This window comes from Rhinoraja longicauda, chromosome 33, assembly GCF_053455715.1.
Source record: "Rhinoraja longicauda isolate Sanriku21f chromosome 33, sRhiLon1.1, whole genome shotgun sequence".
Lineage (NCBI taxonomy): Eukaryota > Metazoa > Chordata > Chondrichthyes > Rajiformes > Arhynchobatidae > Rhinoraja > Rhinoraja longicauda.
The window spans coordinates 20,426,809-20,447,066 of record NC_135985.1 but is presented as its reverse complement, the minus strand read 5'-3'; the positions used below and the strand labels follow the sequence as shown (position 1 = coordinate 20,447,066).

General features: G+C 45.2%; 1 protein-coding gene across 4 annotated transcripts in view; it reads left to right on the top strand.

The window, feature by feature from the left end:
* Positions 1–20,258, top strand: part of LOC144609075 (A-kinase anchor protein 13-like) — a 452,410-nt gene that overhangs the window by 143,683 nt on the left and 288,469 nt on the right. For 3 of the 4 annotated variants that reach the window (XM_078427427.1, XM_078427426.1, XM_078427425.1), the window contains exon 4: positions 2,338–2,485. The exons of the other annotated variant lie outside the window; for it this stretch is intronic. In XM_078427427.1, the coding sequence (XP_078283553.1) occupies positions 2,338–2,485 (148 nt within the window). The remainder of the gene's footprint in view (positions 1–2,337; positions 2,486–20,258) is intronic. 4 annotated transcript variants of the gene reach the window in all.

Below are 20,258 nucleotides of genomic sequence, written 5' to 3'. Positions count from 1 at the left end.
AAACGTGCTTGGCTGCAGAATGCCAGCTCCTTTGTTGAGGAAAGTGTCGTGCTGGGTTTGAAAAATACCCAACATGAAGCCCAGGGTTTGCGGCTAACTTTGGCTGAGGTCACAGCTAGAATTGATTTGAGACCCCAGCAGCTTGGAAGAGAAGAAAATATATTTCTGTTCCCTTTTTTGATCATTATGCAACAATTTCTGCTTTAATAAAGAACATTTCTACTTGCCTGGAACCTTTCATAATTTCAGAACATCCAAAAGCACTGTGGCCAAGTTGAGTGCCTTATGAATGAAGTGTAGCCAAAGGTGGTAATGTACGTTTCTTAGTACACAGAACTTCGTGTGACGTATTTTAAGAGGTACAGATTGCCCAGAGTACGAGGGTGATCTCCTCTGCTCTGATTTGTACGGGAACCTTCAGCAGTCACCTATGAAGGCAAGTGGCACCGGTTTAATATGTCATCTGATAGATTGCACCTCGGGGAGTGCAACAGTTCTGCAGAATGTAGTAAACCATGAGTAGAAACAAGGAACAACAGAGGGGTCTGAAGAAGGGTTCCCACCCGAAACGTCATCCATCCTTTTTCTCCATACACGTTGCCTGACCCACAGAGTTACTCCAGCACTTTGTGTCTTTCTTCGGTATAAACCGGCTTCTGCAGTTTCTTGTGACACAAAGAATTGCAGATACTGGTTTCCCAAAAAGGGCACAGCGGGTTCCTGAGACAACTCTGTGGGTCAGGCAGCATCTCTGGAGAACATGGATGGGTGATGTTTCAGATTGGAACCCTTCTTGTTCTTTGTGTCCTTTTTAGTGGGCTACGAGCATGGATTATGTGGAGCAGCTTTTACCCAATGCAGCCCACTCGGGCAATGTCCACCGCTGTCAGTTAAAAACCTGAAGGATTTTAAGTGTGGGAAGGAACTGCAGATGCTGTTTTACACCAAAGGTAGACACAAAATGCTGGAGTAACTCAGCGGGTCAGGCAGCATCTCTGGAGAGAAGGAATGGGTGACGTTTCGGGTTGAGACCCTTCTTCAGGCAAGATGCATGATAGATTGGGTAGAGAGTGTGGATCAATTCATTTTCATTCATTTTGAGCAGTGGAAGTCCCCTTGTATGATTTCTTTTGAAGTGAAATGGTTGCTGCAAATTGGGTTTCTTGTGGATTTACAAGAAACAGGACCTTGATCCAATTTTCCGACATGAGGTGTTTGGAGACCAGGTGGTGCTGTGGAACAATAACAATCTATGAATAATTTCCAGTGCATTCATCCACAGTATATGAACTCTAGGCAAGACTAGAAGTTATTCCCAACCCTGATTATCCTTGGGTAGGTAGTGGTGAGCTGGTTTTACTCAATGCAGCCCACTTGGGCAATGTCCATTGCTGTTAGTTTAAAATCTTGAAGGATTTTAAGTGTGGGAAGGAACTGCATATGCTGTTTTACACCGAAGTAGACACAAAATGTTGGAGTAACTCAGCGGGACAGGCAGCATCTCTGGAGAGAAGGAATGGGAGACATTTCGGGTCGAGACCCTTCTTCAGACCTCTCAACCCGAAACATCACCCATTCCTTACCTCCACTATTGTAGGATTTTAACTTGGGATTATAAAAAGTTAAGAATCTTCATTAACCTGCAAAGTGGGTTATTTTATTAAATCATAGGTATTTATTCACAAAATGCTGGAGTACCTCAGCAGGTCAGGCAGCATCTCAGGAGAGAAGGAATGGGCGACGTTTCGGGTCGAGACTCTTCTTCAGACTGAAACCAGTCTCAACCCGAAACGTCGCCCATTTCTTCTCTCCTGAGATGCTGCCCGACCTGCTGAGTTACTCCAGCATTTTGTGAATAAATACCTTCGATTTGTACCAGCATCTGCAGTTACTTTCTTACACTTATTAAATCATATAATCATACAGCACAGAAACATGCCCTTTGGTCCAACTTGCCAATGACAACTAAAATGTCCCATCTACACTGGTCCCACCTGCCCGCGTTTGGCCCATATCTCTCTAAACCTTTCTGATCCATGTATCTGTCCAAATGTCTTTTAAATGTTATAGTACCTGCCTCACAACCTCCTCTGGCAGCTTGTTCCACATACCGACCACCCTGCTAATCTTCAAGATTAGAAGTTCTCAGAAACTTACCTTGGGTAGGAATAGTTTTAAGCCGTAATATTGAGCATTGCTCATGGATGAGTCAATCCTTGGAAGGAAGTAACTTTATTTGTGGCAAATCTACAAAATTGCCTGAATTTTCCAACTGATGATATTCATGATGAATTATACGTTTGCCCTTCAACCCTGTTTCTTTTTGCTTTTCCAAAGGGGGAGTCTGTCCTCTCGGTGCTCCTGGGCGAGGAGCACGCGGTGAAAGACGATGTAGCCCTCTACCTCATGTTCTCCGGCTCCAGCCAGCATCACTTAACCAGCACGCAGCGAGTAGACCACAACACGTTGCAGACTGTCGCTCCCGGTAAGTGATAATGCCCTGGCCCCTCGTTAGAGTGCCAGTTCACATCAACTCCCCATTTAGACAATAGACAATAGACAATAGGTGCAGGAGGAGGCCATTCGGCCCTTCGAGCCAGCACCGCCATTCAATGTGTCATGGCTGATCATTCTCAATCAGTACCCCGTTCCTGCCTTCTCCCCATACCCCCTGACTCCGCTATCCTTAAGAGCTCTATCTAGCTCTCTCTTGAATGCATTCAGAGAATTGGCCTCCACTGCCTTCTGAGGCAGAGAATTCCACAGATTCACAACTCTCTGACTGAAAAAGTTTTTCCTCATCTCAGTTCTAAATGGCCTACCCCTTTATTCTTAAACTGTGGCCCCTGGTTCTGGACTCCCCCAACATTGGGAACATGTTTCCTGCCTCTAACGTGTCCAACCCCTTAATAATCTTATACATTTCGATAAGATCCCTTCTCATCCTTCTAAATTCCAGTGTATACAAGCCTAGTGAAACACACCAACCTCAGTGAAACATCGGACGATTCAACAGGGCACAAAGGAAGCCTAAATTATTGGAGCCATTGCTATTTCTGATGTTGGACACGGTATGCTTCTGGTTATTTCATTGACCCTACTTCAAAACGACAGCATTGTGTGCTCCATTCTCTCAGTGTATCTGGAGACTGAGGAAATGATGTATTCCTGAATGAATTTCACTGAGAAATGCCGAACTACACTGACATCATCTTCAAACTCTGAAATGGGCAGCCAGCACACTGTCCCTGTGTTACTAATGATCTCAACTCGTTTGAGTTCTGACCTCTCTCTCATTTATTTCTCTGCCGAGGAGCCTCTCCTCATCCTGTCATCCACTTAATCACTGATGATCTCCTCCCTATTTATTATTTAGTTGGGAAATGCTGCCTAATTTCAGCAGCTACTGACAAGGGGCAGTGAGGATAATGGTTCTTTATTGCACTGCACTCTGAGGTATATTAACCGAGGATGCATCATATCAGTGGGGGTGATTGGCTGTTACTTAATTTAAAATATATTTTAATACTTTGTGTTAAAATGAACTATATAAACGCAGAATATTCAAGTTAACAATTTCATGACAAGTTATGATGTTTCATCACAGGATGATGACTGATGTATTAAGGGAAATAGTTCATGGACTTCGACCAAATTTTATTTAGTGTGCAATGTCAAGGGGTCCCTGAATTGTGGCCCATCCACATAGGGCCCCTTAGTGTTTTGTTTTGGAAAAACATGATGACCTGGCAATTCTGGAAAGGGTGCAGAGAAGATTTACGAGGATGTTGCCAGGACATGAGGGCCTGGGCTATCGGGAGAGGTTGAGCAGGCTGGGACTCTATTCCCTGGAGCGCAGGAGGATGAGGGGTGATCGTGTGGGGGTGTACAAAATCATGAGAGGAATAGAACGTGTAGATGCACAGAGTCTCTTGCCCAGAGTAGGGGAATCAAGAACCAGAGGACATAGGTTTAAAGTGAGGGGGGTAAGATTTAATAAGAAACTGAGGGGTACCTTTTTCCACCGAAAGGGTGGCGTGTGTATGGAACGAGCTGCCAGAGGAGGTAGTTAAGGCAGGTAATATTCCAAAGTTTAAGAAATATTTAGACAGATACATAGATAGGACAGGTAGGGATATGTGCCAAACGCAGGTCGCTGGGACTAGTGTAGATGGGGCATGTTGGTCGGTGTGGGCAAATTGGGCCAAAGGGCCTGATTCCATGGTGTTAATTGACATTGACTCTGCTATCTTCTCGGCCTAGCTCATTCACAAACCTTCACTGCAAACTGGAGGTGGGTCTGGCGTGGTGTGATACCTTCCTGAGGCAACTAAATACTGTTGCACAGAGTCGCAGATGTACAAAATAACAGTCTCGTGTGTTAGATTCTTTCAGAGTATGCAGGATTAAAATCAAACAAAGATGGAGAAGTTTTGGGATCATTAATTCCCCCGTGACGGTGGGCTCGTGTTAGGGACGACACGGTGGCGCAGCGGTAGAGTTGCTGCCTTGCAGCGAATGCAGCGTCGGAGACCCAGGTTCGATCCTGACTACGGGTGCTGTCTGTACGGAGTTTGTACGTTCTCCCCGTGACCTGCGTGGGTTTTCTCCGAGATCTTTGGTTTCCTCCCACACTCCAAAGATGTACAGGTTTGTAGGTTAATTGGATGGGTAAATGTAAAAATTGTGCCCAGTGGGTATAGGATAGTGTTAATGTGCGGGGATCGCTGGTCGGCGCGGACCCGGTGGGCCGAAGGGGCCTGTTTCCGCGCTGTATCTGTATCTAAACTGAAAGCAGTCATTGCCAATCTGGCTCATCTTAAGCACCTGCAGTGTCAGCTTCCCTTCACTCCTGGCACTCCAGCCTCGCTGTCACTGGTCCCTGCACTTTGCAGCCCAGCACAGACCTGGCAATCTGCTTTGTATCTTTGTATCTGCTGATGAATCAAAGTCAAATGACGTAAGCTGGGAACTGAGTGGCTGGTCATTAGATGGGTGACATGAGTAGTTTTATCAGCACGAGTCTATTCAAGGCCATTTCCCTTTCCATATCTGTGAGCTGTTATCTGAGCAGTGCCAGCAGTTCCAAACTTCAGCTGTGCATTTGTGCTGACATTAAAATAGTTTGCTTGCATTTGAAATTGTGGATGGGGGCGGCACAGTGGTGCAGCGGTAGAGTTGCTGCCTTGCAGAGCTAGAGACCTGGGTTCAATCCTGACTGCAGGTGCTGTCTGCATGGAGCTTGTACGTTCTCCCCGTGACTGCATGGGTTTTCCCGGGCGCTTCAGTTTTCGCCCACGCTCCAAAGACGTACAGGCTTGTAGGTGAATTGGCTTTGGACGCGTCCAGTATTCACGCAGCCTTCATGCTGCTCGCTCTCTCTGCTCTCACTTTGGAAGCGTGCCACACAGCGCCAATTCATTAGGTGACTGGCGGAAGTTGGGGCGGAGGGGGGCGAAGGGGGGCGGGATGGTACAACAGGAGCCTCCCTCTACTATAACGAATATCCATTATATAGAAGTTTATTGTTGCATGGGTTTATTGTAGTGCACACTCCTCTTGCCTTTACTCCCCTCCCTAAACAAAACGCATTGAGTGTTCAGTATGTACCAGGACCTGCCAAAGTCTAGTTTGAATAGAAGACTAATTTCCATCCTAGATCATATATCAATGTGAATACAAGGGACTGTGGGTGCTGCTTTATGCAAAAGGGCACAAAGTGCTAGAGTAACTTAGCGGGTCAGGTAGCATGTCTGGAGAACAGTTTTGGGTCGGGGCCCTTCAGACTCAAGACTTCAAGCTTGAAGAAAGGTCCCGTCCCGAAATGTCACCTATGCATGTTCTCCAGAGACGCAGCCTTGTGTTACTCCAGCACATTATGTCCGAGATCAATCTCTTTCTACTGTGGGGTCGGTGAGGTCTTTGTATGTCGTATGTAAAGTCAGCCTTGTGTGCCGATAGGAAATAAGTTCCCAGCAAATTCAAGTTTAAAGTGAGGGGAATATTAACAAGAATCCTCAAACAGTATAAACAAAGATACAATCAGGAAAAATGTTTTAACTCATCACAAAACAGTAAAACGACTGAGGGAAATGTAAGGAACATTGGCTAATAACACCCTTGATAGACATCAGTAATAAACTTTGAGGGGAGGAGTTGCTGCCTTACAGCGAATGCAGCGCTGGAGACCTGGGTTCGATCCCGACTACGAGCGCTGTCTGTACGGAGTTTGTACGTTCTCCCCATGATCTGCGTGGGTTTTCTCCGAGATCGGTTTCCTCCCACACTCCAAAGACGTACAGGTTTGTTGGTTAATTGGCTTGGTAATTTTTTTTTTGTTTTTAATTGTCCCTAGTGGGTTTAAGATACTTCCAGTATAGTCCCTGGTGGACTCTTCGGAAGTGATGACCACAAGCATTACATTTTACATTTTACCATCACAAAACAGTGATTTTGCTGCCCAGTTGTACAGCTGGTGGAGCTGCCGCCACACTGGGCCAGAGACCTGGGTTCGATCCTGATCTCAGGTGCTGTCTGTGTGGAGTTTGCCCTGCGTTTTCCCTGAGACCATGTGGGCTTCCTCTGGGTGCTCCAGTTTCCTCCCCCACCCCAAAGACGCGAGGGTTTGTCGGTTAATTGGCGCTCTGTAAATTGCTGCCCGCTGTGTGGGGAGAGGATGAAAAAATGGGACAACATCAAACTAGTGTGAACAGGTGAATGATGGTCGGCGTGGACTCGGTGGGCCAGAGGGTCTGTTTTAATGTTGTTTCTGTAAACTAAACTAAAATAATTGTTTTGTTTTAAGGTAAAGTAAAGCTTCTGTGAATCAGTAACACGATCACAGCTAAAGTGCAACTCTAAAACAAAACAATGGGTATGGCTTAGCAAAGTTTAATTAAAGTTTGTAAACTATTTACAGCCATATGGGTTTAAAGATTGAAATGATTTATACAATAAAACCTTGCAGCATGTACATATAACACTGCATTAAGACCATTCTGAAATCCCGTGAGACATGTCTGTTACATTAAAGCTTCTGCGTAAAATGGAAGTTCTTGTTACTGAATGTTCTTTGTAATCTTGATTAACAAAACAGCTTTAGTCCTCATTTGGAGGCCCCCTTTGGACATGACGGATGTGAATCTGTGGACCCCAACCGCAGTTGGAGAATAGTGCAAAATTTCAGCAGGATCACTATTTATTAATCTGCGCAAAGAATATGAGGATTGATCGGCAGAAGTGGGTGATTGAAAACCGCTGTTTAAGTGTGATAGAAAGTTCCGTTCTCAGATGATGTGTGAGTCTCTCTGCAAGCGACCGACAGAAAAGGCAATTCACTCCTGAAATTCAAACCTAATTTATTTTTACTGCCATTCAAGGTAGTAAGTGGACCGTGTTTCATCCTTGTGCGCAAATTCTTATGTCCACTTCTGCTCTCAATTTTCAGTGGAGGCAGAGACGGAGCATGGGAATGGAGGTTTAATTCTGCATTTATTTTCCATCAGTCAGGCTGTGCGGTTTGCTGAGTTGCCAAAGCCAAACCTGCCTCTGCTGTTTGGATGCGTTGGGCTATTTTATTGCTAATCCTCTTTGCTTCTTTGGATGCATTGTAATAGGCTAGCATGTAATAGAGGCCTGTTAATGGCAGCTACTGGGTTTCTGTTTGGAGTATGAGTTATGGTATGTGACCTTTGCAGCTCACAAGAAACCATATATGTTGGCACAGGAGCAAATGCAGTCATCGAGGTCACATTTGTAAGTATTCTAGGTCATAATTCTTTAAAGTTTAAAAGAATGAGAGCAAGCTAACTTGACGAGGTGTTTGCCATGATGGAGAGATGCTCTCAAAATAAGCGGTCAACAATTTTGGACCGGGGTGAGAAATTTCTTTGAGGATAGACACAAAATGCTGGAGTAACTCTGTGGGTCAGACACCATCTCTGGAGAGAAGGACAAGGTGACGTTTTGATTCGAGTCCCTTCTTTAGACTTCTTCACAGAGTGCTGAATCTTAGATATTACCCTGCCCATACCCAACCTCCCTTCCATTGACTCCATCCACACTTCACACTGCCTCGGCAAGGCCACCGGCAGGTTGACTTTTACCTGGTGTTGTGGACCATTGTATTTGGGAGTCATTCAGGAATTCGGAATAAACGCTGACTGGTTGGGCCAACATTCACATCCTGTGAATAAATAAAACAATTTAAAGACCTGCCAATTCACAAATAATCATCTTTGAACTGAGGGGCCAAGTTGTTGGAGCTTATTTAAAAAAAACCAAATAACCTTATAAATGGCCGCCTTGAATACTAAACAAGGAAGTCATGCCAGCCTTTTATAAATCAATGGCCAGTCCTTGGCAAGAGTTTTTTAAAATGCATCTAATCCTCTAGACCCGACTTTGGAGAGGATGTAGCGGAGGTTTGCCAACTTGGTACCAAGAGTGAGAGACTTCATATGGAAGAACCATGATTATTCTCCTTGAAGCAAAGACAGATGTGTTTAAAATCGAGAGTTTTAACAAAAGTACTTAAGGGTTATCTGTTTCACTGGTGGCAACGTCATTAACTAGGATCCATGGGTCACAGACAAAAGAACCAGTGAGACTTTGAAGTGGCCAACAAAGACCTGGAATGTAGAATGCCACAGTGGCGCAGCTGGTAGAGCTACTACCTCACAGCATCAGAGACCCAGGTTCGATCCTGACCTCGGGTGAAGTTTGCACGTTCTCACTGTGACCGCGAGGGTTTCCTCCAGGTGCTACAGGTTCCTCCCACATCCCATGTAGGTTGATTGACCTCTGTAAATTGCCCCTAGAGTGTAGGCTGTGGACAAGAAGGTGGGATAACATAGAACAAGCGTGAATGAGATAGATGGTCAACATGGATTTAGTGGCCATGCTATAAATTAGTGTTGATATTCTTGGTATTGGAGTCTTGGTATCGATGACCATGAACTAATGGATTATTTAAACAAAGTCTTGTTTCCTGATGCTGTTGAGGGGGTAGTAACTTGCTGTCCTTGCCAAGATATGCAGAACACCTCTAATTTGGTTGTTAACTCTTAACTGCCCTCATAAATTGCCTAGCTTGCCACTTGGTCTGAGCGGCCTACCGATTGCCAAGGCCTGCACCTACTGTCCACAAACCATGACCAATGTCAAGAAGTGTAGGAAAGAAAACTGCAGATGCTGGTTTAAATCGAAGCTAGACACAAAATGCTGGAGTAACTCGGCGGGTCAGGCGGCATCTCTGGAGAGAAGGAATGGGTGACGTTTCGGGTCGAGACCCTTCTTCAGACTGATGTCTGGGGAGGGGCGGGACAAAGATAGGATGTAGTAGGAGACAGGAAGACAGTGGGAGAACTGGGAAGGGGGAGGGGAAAGAGAGGGACAGAGGAACTATCTGAAGTTAGAGAAGTCAATGTTCATACCGCTGGGGTATAAACTGTCAAGAAGATCAATTGATTAAAATAAAGTTAAAGAACACCCGTTGGCGCAGCGGCAGAGTTGCTGCCTTGTAGCGCCAGAGACCCAGGTTCGATCCCGACTAAGAGTGCTGTCTGTATGGAGTTTGCATGCTCTCCCGTGACCGCGTGATCTCAGGTTTCCTCTCGCACTCCAAAGATGTACAGGTTTGTAGGTTAATTGGCTCCTGTAAGTTAACCCGAGTGTGTGCAGAATAGTGTCAGTGTGCGGGGATCGCTGGTCGGCATGGTGGGCCAAAGGGCCTGCTCCTGCGGTGTACCTCTAAGCTAAACGAAATACCAATCACCAGTTAAAGATTTTGACTGTCATTTTCACTGAGGATGAGGTATTTTTGAGCAATGGTGCTTGGTTAATTTTTAATTTCTGACAGTTTTGACCTGAGAAGCTCCTTGTCTTGTTCTGTTTATTTAATTGTACTGAATAATGTCAATCACCCCAAGCAAAGTGTCTGTGTTTTTACAATGAACAGAATGAGCGGAATTTTTGCCAACTGAACTTTCCTTGACCTTCATGAAAGCTGGCTGTTAATGGACTTCCATTGACAGTATCTGGCCATTGTGTCTTATTGTAAAATGTGGAGGCTGGTTTTGTCCTTCAGGAAGTGCATTTATTTTCTCCAACATCTCTACAATCATGCCTCTTGCATATATTGACCACAATAGCGTCTGTCAAAGATCAAAACAGTTAAGATAAGCCCCACAAAGCACTATGATCCCTGCGGACTGGGAGAGGGGCAACAATTGGTTATTGACAGAGACGCAAGGATGCTGGAATCATGAGCGAGACACAAAGTGCTGGAGTAACTCAGCAGGTCAGGCAGCATCTGTGGAAGGAATGGATAGGCAAAGTTTGTGTCAGGACCCTTAACACCGAAGATAGACTCAAAATGCTGGAGTAACTCAGCGGGACAGGCAGCGTCTCTGGATGGAAGGAATGGGTGACGTTTTGGGTCGAGACCCTTCTTCCGACTGAGAGTCATGGGGAGGGGGAGTCTAGAGATAAACGTTTGAAAACAACAGTTCAAAGCAGATAAGGAAATATAGAATGGTTCATGGTTGGCTGAGAGGAAGGTGACAACGAGGCATAAAATCAGTAATATTTAATCTGGAGTCCGTAGAACTAGTTGGAGACCTAGGATGGGGGAGGAACCGAGAGAGTGGGAAAACAAGGGTCATTTGGAAGTTAGATAAATTAATATTCATACCACTGGGTTGTTAGCTGAGGTAAATATGAGGTGCTGTTCCTCCATTTTGTGTTGGGCCTCACACTGACCATGGAGGAAGCCCAGGACAGAAGGGTCAGTATGAGAATGGGAGGGGGAGTTAAATCCATTCCTCCACAGCTACTGCTTGACTCCCTGGTGACATTAAGAGTCCCGACCCGTTGCCCATCCATTTCCTCCGCAGATGCTGCCTGACCCACTGAGTTAATCCAGCACTTTACGTTTTGAACTAACTTACCTGCGTTCAATCTTGTATGAATTAGTTCATAAATTTCTATCCTTCAGATTGCAGAGTCGGCTTTTAGTCATTGAACCTGCCTAATAAACAGGTGTGGAGGGAGGAACTGCAGATGCAGGTTTTAAACTAAAGACAGACACAAAAGGTTGGAGTAACTCTCTGGAAAAAAGGAATACTGTAGGTAATGTTTCGGGTCGAGACCCTCCTTCAGACCGGTGTTTAAGAAACAGGTGTTTTGTTAATCAGTACATAGTCTTATGCCTGGTCTGTTGCTGTACAGAGTTTATAATCTTTCTCTGATCATTCTTTAAACCTGTTTGGGCGATGGCATAGAAATTGGAGACATGTAAGTCTGGTCTTTTTCCCAGTTTTCTAAATAATCGGTGAGATGCTCACAAAAACAAAGGCATAAAGATGATTCTTTGCAAGCTCATGGTCACCAGTTTTGTTAAGTGGTTGCTGGGCTGTCGTTTGGTCTGATCAGTCTGTAAACATACATTGCCGAACAAACTGTAGAGCACCTGGATGCATTGTGCCGTGTGACCCTGAGGGATCTGCTCCTGGAACAAGAACAAGTCCTGGCCAATGAGCGCTGTTGTCAACGTTTGGGAGTTTGCTGAAAGATATATAGCAATCCACAGGAGAATTCTTCTGGATAGGGTAGATAGAAATAAACCAAGTTAAAGGAAATATGAAATGAACCAGGATAATTGGCCGTGGTACGATCAGGCACAGGAAGAAAGCTTGATGGAAAATCACTGTGTATAAAACTGAATAAACACAGGAAGAACAACTGCTCCATTGACTGGAATCTCAGCATTGATTCTGCTGTCAATGGGAGACTGATCTGAAGATTGTTCCCGGTGTTGGGGAAGTCCAGAACAAAGGGTCACAGTTTAAGGATAAAGGGGCAGTCTTTTAGGACCGAGATGAGAAAGTTTTTTTTCACACAGAGAGTGGTGAATCTGTGGAATTCTCTGCCACATAAGGTAGTTGAGGCCAGTTCATTGGCTATATTTAAGAGGGAGTTAGATGTGGCCCTTGTGGCTAAAGGGATCAGGGGGTATGGAGAGAAGGCAGGTACGGGATACTGAGTTGGATGATCAGCCATGATCATATTGAATGGCGGTGCAGGCTCGAAGGGCCGAATGGCCTACTCCAGCACCTATTTTCTATGTTTCTAAGTACCTTTACACCAAACTAGAAGTTACAGCAGCAACATCTGCTCATTGACTGGGATGTCTGCACTTTGGATTGTCATGGAAAGAGCTTTGATATTTAACATGAGATGTCATCATCTGTCAAACCCATCAAGTATAGCAAGTCGGGATTCGTGTTTTTTTTTACTGTCTGGAAGCTGTTATAGTTCTTGGTTCCCGGTGGTCACAGTTCGCCACATGTTCCGTAGACACAAAATGCTGGAGTAACTCAGCGGGACAGGCAGCATCTCTGGAGAGAAGGAATGGGTGACGTTTCGGGTCGAGACCCTTCTTCAGACTGATGTCAGGGGAGAGGGCGGGACAAAGACCACCACATGTTCCTGCAGGAAGGAACTGCAGATGCGGGTTTACGCCGAAGATAGACACAAAATGCTGGAGTAACTTGAAGTATCTCAGCCCGAAACATCACCTATTCCTTTTCTCCAGAGTTGCTGCCTGACCCGCTAAGTTACTCCAGCATTTTGTGTCTTATCGCATGTTCCTGCAAATTGGATTGGGAGTTCAGGTTTAGGTTTATTATTGTCATGTGCACCGAAGTACAGTGTAAAGCTTTGATTTGCGTGCTATCCTATTAAGTCGGATAATATGATACATACATACAATCAAGCCAAACTAGAGTACAATAGGTAGAGCAAAGGGGAAGATATAGTGTGCAGAATATAGTTCTCAACATTATCACAATAGTTTCAGAGACAAAGTCCAATGTCTGCAATGAAGAGAAGTGGACAGACAGCACCCACCCTAGGTTATTGAAGGACCTTTCAGAAGCATGGTAAGGGGAAGAAGCTGTTCTTGAGTCTGGCGGTGCACACTTCTGTATCTCTGTTCCGTTGAGGATAGGGAAGCACTTGTAACCTCTTCTGTCAAACAATCAGAAAATTATTCCAAAGGTCATGGGATGTACGACTTTGTGAGTAATTTAAGATCAAAATTAACTCAAAATGTATCCGATTGAATAATATTTTTAAATGAAGCCCTGATGAATATTCTGCAAATGCATTTTTCTAACGGTTATAAAAATACGTCTGTGATTGTTAAGAAGACAGAGTTAATTAACCAGGTAGATTCGATTTATTCCAAACCGTACATCTTCCCATCCAAATTAATTTTATGCAGTTTTTCCTAAATAAATTGGTTTACTTTTAGGTTGGTGATCGACCATATCCAGGTGGATTCTCCTGTTTACTGCAATGAATCTTTCAGTAATTGTGCGAAATGATCACAGGAAATAGTGTTTGTTTTCATGGCGGGCAGACGTGAACTTTAGAGCATGCACTTGGTTGTATGGCGTGCAGTGGTATATCTATGATGCAGCTGTGGTTTCCAGGGCAGTGATGCCGAGGATAAAAGAGGCTCAGTTTAGTTTATTGTCACGTATACTGTGGTACAGGGAAAAGCCTTTGTTGCGTGCTAACCAGCCAGCGGAAAGACAATCCACGATTACAATCAAGCCACTTACATAGAAACATAGAATATGGGTGCAGGAGGAGGCCATTTGGCCCTTTGAGCCAGCACCGCCATTCATTGTGATCATGGCTGATCATCCACAATCAGTAACATGTGCCTGCCTTCTTCCCATATCCTTTGATTCCGCTAGCCCCTAGAGTTAGATAAACTCTCTTTTAAATTCATCCAGTGAATTGGCCTCCACTGCCTTTTTGCTGCAGGGAATTCCACAAATTCACAACTCTCTAGGTGAAAAAGTTTTTTCTCGCCTCAGTTTTAAATGGCCTCCCCTTTATTCTAAGACTGTGGCCCCTGGTTCTGGACTCCCCAACATTGGGAACATTTTTCCTGCATCTAGCTTGTCCAGCCCTTTTATAATTTTATACGTCTCTATAAGATCCCCTCTCATCCTAAATTCCAGTGAATACGAGCCCAGTTTTTCCAATCTTTCCTCATATGACACTCCCGCCATCCCGGGGATTAACCGCGTGAATTTACGCTGCACTGCCTCAATAGCTAATTGGGAGACCATAACTGCACAGAATACTCCAGATGTGGTCTCACCAGGGTTCTATGCAACTGCAGAAGGACCTCTTTACTCCTATACTCAAATCCTCTCGTTATGAAGGCCAACATGCCATTCGCTTTCTTCACAGCCTGCTGTACCTGCATGTTTACTTTCAGTGACTGGTGTACACCCAAGTCGCATTGCACTTCCCTTTTACCTAATCTGACACCATTACAGTGTATAGATACGTGATAAGGGAATAACGTTTAGTTTAGGCAAAACTAGATGTCACCATCATCTTGCCTGAGCCAGGCTTTACTGGCTTTACCTTGGTAAAGCCAGTAAAGTCTGGCTCAGGCAAGATGATGGTGACATCTAGTATTGCCCATCTTAACCTTAACCTAAAGGTTCTTGACCTTTATGTCATGATTGTGAATTTTGTAAGTGATTTTCGGTAACCTGAACAGGCAGAACGCAGGGGTTGCCTGTAACGTTATTGTCATAATGTTTTAAATATTCTTTCGAAATTGTGCTGCGTACATTGACTATATAACTCGCTATCATGGATATAATTGTGTCATTCCAAGGTCAGTGGCATTACCACTGTGGGCAAAATGGATTGCTTTACCTGTAACTGGCCTCCGCCACTCATTGTAATCTCTGCAGATTGCTTTGACTTTGATGGGGCGTAGCTGTTACACCTCCCCTTCCCTCTGTACTTTAGCTAGACTGTTTTTGGAGTAACTTGCCTTTGTTTGCTGTGATGCGTCTTGCCCTCGAGCTCATCACCTGATGCACTAACTAATAAAGTCAGAGAATTGCCATTATTTCATTGCTGCTCGGCAGTGTTTAATGTACACAAGTTGACTCCCATGTTTCCTACCGTACTACAGAAATGATACCGTCAATGCAATTTTGAGACATCTTGAGCTCAAGAAAGACATTCAAAGTCAAGTACATTTCTGTCTCAGTATTTAGCGTTGCAAAATTTCCATTCACTTGACGAGAATCAGATTGCCTGCCCAATCCACACCCATCCACCAAAACACAATTCGGAGGGATCCAAATCCCAGTTTGAGGCTTTTCCTTTCATCTGCTTGCTCGGCATTTGAATTGAAAGATTCAGAAGTATCCAGTGTCTTGCTGCAGATTCATCCTGGGAATTGTTAATGCTCCCAAAGCACGCATGTTTAAAAAAGAAAAATCATTCTTTACTCAATGATTGTTCAGTAAATGATTACTAATTCAAAGAAATATATATGAAGAATATTGTTATAGTGGAGAAATGCAGATCAATGTTGAAGTCGATGTGAATTTTCTTTTTAGTTGGGTTACTATCACTGATTTTTAAAAGTAATTTCATATAAATGGGCCTCGGTATCAGGAATATCTGTATTTTCCTGTTCTTCCCTTGTTCCTGTGATTGCCACCCCTAACCACCTCCATCTGCCCCCATTTAAAATCTGACGTTTAACCCTTTCGTAAATCTGGGAGTGTCTGTATATATTCTGGACTCTGGTGTGTTTTCTTTGAAGTATCTGCTGTACTTATGCCTTGCTTGATTGCACCCACGTAGGGTATGATTTGACTGGATAGCAAGCAAACAAAGCTTCTCATTGTATCTCAGTTTTCACGACAATAATAAATTAACATTAATTCCAATCTGTGGTTGGAGAAAGTTTGTGCTTCATGTTCAGAACTGTTCACCAGAAACAGGAAAGTGAGGGGTTTTATTTGCAGTTTAGTGGGGGGTGGGGGGGGGGGGGGGGGGGGGGGGGGGGGGAGAGAGGAAAGAGAGGGGGGAGTTGGGAGGAGGAGGGGGGAAGAGAGAGAGAGAGAGAGAGAGAGAGAGAGAGAGAGAGAGAGAGAGAGAGAGAGAGAGAGAGAGAGAGAGAGAGAGAGAGAGAGAGAGAGAGAGAGAGAGAGAGAGAGAGAGAGAGAGAGAAAACGAGAGAGAGAGAAAACGAGAGAGAGAGAAAACGAGAGAGAGAGCGAGAGAGAACTAGAGAGAGAACGAAAGAGAGAACGAGAGAGAAAGAAAGAACGAGAGAGAACAAAGGGATTGCCTCAAAGGTAATATTACAATCTGAAGATGTGACCTGACCCACAACATTAGTCTGAAGAAGATTCTGAAATCTCAACATCATCTGCCCATTCCCTCCACAGATGCTGCCTGACCTGCTGAGTTCCACCAGCACTTTGTGTTTTTACTCTCTAAAGTAAGGTCGAGGTTGAAGTGTGGATAAGTAAACAAGGTCATTGAGTCAATATTTTTAGAGAGTTCGAGTGACTAAGGGATGTGAGGAGAAATCGCTGTTGGAGGAGGTGCAGGCGAACCTCTGTCTCATCTGGAAAGACTGGGTCCTTGGATGGAGTTGAGGGGGGAGGTAAAGGGACAGGTGTTGCATCTCGTGCGGTTGCAGGGGAAAGTGCCCGGGGATGGGGTGGTTTGGGTAGGAACGGACGAGTGGACCAGGGAGTTACGGAGGGAGCGGTCTCTGCAGAACGCAGAAAGGGGAAGGGATGGGAAGATGTGGCCAGTGGTGGGGTCCCGTTGCAGGTGACGGAAATGTTGGCGGATGATTTGTTGGATACGCTGGCTGGTGGGGTGGAAGGTGAGAACGAGGAAGGTGAGGAAAGTACTCAACCACCTCCATCTGCCCCATTTACTCGTGGCAGCTTTCACTTGCCTCCTGGAGGCCTGCCCACCTCTAAACAGTTGCCTCCGCCTCCCACAAATGTTCCATACCTCCCTCCGCACTTGCAGATGTACCTGAGCACTCTCGCACTCTCGCCCTTTGCTATTGCTCACCTGGGCTTGCATGCCATCTTCTCCCTTGGCACCATTTGCCCACCACCCTCGCTCTGCTCTCCCCTTTCCCCAGATCGCGTATCTTTTCACTGTAAATGGATCGATTGTAATTATGTATTGCCTTTCTGCTGACTGGTTGGCACACCACCAAAGCTTTTCACTGTACCTCGGCACACGTGACAATAAATCAAACTGCACTGAAGACTCCCTGCCTTGTGCCCATCATTTATTTCCAATGATACTCTATCATCACATGTACCAAGCTGCAATGAAATTCTTTGTTTTGCGTACAAACGGGTAAAATCACACAGCAGGCCTCACAAAGGTAGTACACAAGAGTCGCCACGTTTATGGTTCCGATAGAGATACACAAAGCCGAAGAGTCCTATCTTCACTTCCCATCTCCTTCCTGCCACCGCACATGACCTGAGAGTGTGCAATCTGTGTGCCTTGCTGTCTCGTGTGTTGAGCAGTAACACCAGCAGCAGTGTCGCTGGGGACCTGTTTGTGATTCATGTTCCTTCCCAGTTGGAAAGAGACTCCTCTTTGCTTAGCAACTCACCCCATGGCAGTCAGTTGGGAATCGTTTAAACGGCAAGTGTATTCACCAGAGCGTTGCGGGTCCACTCAACTTTGACTAATTAAATTAATCTTCCTGTTCCTTTGGTTCTATTTTTAATATATTTATTGTCATTAAATTTTAACTTGTTTCTGAGTGATACCAACTTCTTCCTAGAATATGGTTTCGCCGGTTACGTAGCCTCTGGCACGGAGCCCAGGTTGTTATGGTTCAAACATTGAGAGACATAGTGCTGTTGCAGGTAGTGCAGCTGCCTCAGATCCAGTGAGTGCACTTTGATGCTGTCTATGTGGAGTTTGCATGTTCCTCCTGTGACCCCTTGAGGTTCTACCAGGTCCCGCTCCAAAGGTACTTTGCTTTCCTCCCGCGTGCCGAAGTTGGCGAACGGTTGGTTCGTTGACCTTTTAAGACTTTAGAGATACAGCTTGCAAACAGGCCATTCGGCCCACTGAGTCCGTGCCCAGCTATTTACGATATACATTAATGACTAAGACGAAGGGATTAAAAGTACCATTAGCAAATTTGCAGATGATACTAAGCTGGGGGGTAGTGTGAATTGTGAGGAAGATGCAATAAGGCTGCAGGGTGACTTGGACAGGTTGTGTGAGTGGGCGGATACATGGCAGATGCAGTTTAATGTAGATAAGTGTGAGGTTATTCACTTTGGAAGTAAGAATAGAAAGGCAGATTATTATCTGAATGGTGTCAAGTTAGGAGGAGGGGGAGTTCAACGAGATCTGGGTGTCCTAGTGCATCAGTCAATGAAAGGAAGCATGCAGGTACAGCAGGCAGTGAAGAAAGCCAATGGAATGTTGGCCTTCATAACAAGAGGAGTTGAGTATAGGAGCAAAGAGGTCCTTCTACAGTTGTACCGGGCCCTGGTGAGACCGTACCTGGAGTACTGTGTGCAGTTTTGGTCTCCAAATTTGAGGAAGGATATTCTTGCTATGGAGGGCGTGCAGCGTAGGTTCACTAGGTTAATTCCAGGAATGGCGGGACTATCGTATGTTGAAAGGCTGGAGCGATTGGGCTTGTATACACTGGAATTTAGAAGGATGAGGGGGGATCTTATTGAAACATATAAGATAATTAGGGGATTGGACACATTAGAGGCAGGAAACATGTTCCCAATGTTGGGGGAGTCCAGAACAAGGGGCCACAGTTTAAGAATAAGGGGTAGGCCATTTAGAACGGAGATGAGGAAGAACTTTTTCAGTCAGAGAGTGGTGAAGGTGTGGAATTCTCTGCCTCAGAAGGCAGTGGAGGCCAGTTCGTTGGATGCTTTCAAGAGAGAGCTGGATAGAGCTCTTAAGGATAGCGGAGTGAGGGGGTATGGGGAGAAGGCAGGAACGGGGTACTGATTGAGAGTGATCAGCCATGATCGCATTGAATGGCGGTGCTGGCTCGAAGGGCTGAATGGCCTACTCCTGCACCTATTGTCTATTGTCTATTGATATTGTGCACGGCTTATGGTAGAACATTGTATTAAATTATGAGAGGCATAGATTGAGTAGACAATCAGAACCTTTTGCCCCATGGAGAAAAGCGGCACGGTGCGCAGCGGTAGAGTTGCTGCCTTACAGCGAATGCAGCGCCTGAGGCTCAGGTTCGATCCTGACTACGGGCGCCATCTGTACGGAGTTTGTACATTCTCCCCGTGACCTGTGTGGGTTTTCTCCGAGATCTTCAGTTTCCTCCCACACTCCAAAGACGTACAGGTATGTAGGTTAATTGACTGGGTAAATGTAAAAATTGTCCCTAGTGCGTGTAGGATAGTGTTAATGTGCGGGGATCGCTGGGGCGGCGCGGACTCAGTGACCCGAAGGGCCTGTTTCCTCGCTGTATCTCTAAATCTAAAAAAAAATCTAAATGTTAAAGATTAGACGACATAGCATAAGGTGAGAGGGGTAAAGTTTAATGTAGAGGTGCAGGGCAAGTTTTGTATAGCAGAGAGTGGTGGGAGCCTGGCACATGCTGCCAGGGGTGGTGGTGGAGGCAGATATAATAGTGGTGTTCAAATGGCATTTAGGCACATGGATATGCAGGGAATGGATCGCGTGCAGTCAGAGGAGATTAGTTTATCTTTGCATCATGTTCGACACATTATGGGCCTATTGGTCTGTTCCTGTGCTGTTCTATGTTGTAAATGGGCAACCATTGGGTTTGCAGTCTCTGCAAGTGCCCCTCTCAGACTGACCGGTGGGAAGTGGATGAGTCATCCCTGTTGATCACATTTTGGATGAAGTTGGTCCTTTTGCCTCGTGGTTCAGCAAGGTGTCAGTATCCCTGGGATTGTCGGTATTGTTTCGGTCAACTGTTTCCTACCATGGAAAGGTGCTCAGTGGGTCTACAATGCAAATGTAAAAAATCTTCACACTCTCAGCTCTGGCGGTGGAAGAAGCTGGTGAGCAGGCAGCACCTAATGGACCAAATGTAGGTACCTCTAGTGAGCTGCTCTGCAGCCATTTTAGTCCTGACATCTGGTCTCCTCCCTGCAGTTGTACAGTTAGTAGGGCCTTGGGGAGTGTTGTGGAACAGAGAGAATGAGGGCGCAGGTTAATGGTTCCACAAAAGTGATGTTGCATGCAGAGGGTGGTGAAGATTGTGTGTGGCAGCTTGCTTTTTGGTTGGGTACAGGAATTGGAACATCATGATACAACTGTGCAAATCGATGGTGAGCCCATTTATCGGTGCAGTTCTGTTGTAGGAAGGACATATTTAACCGGTAAGGGTAGGAAAGGAT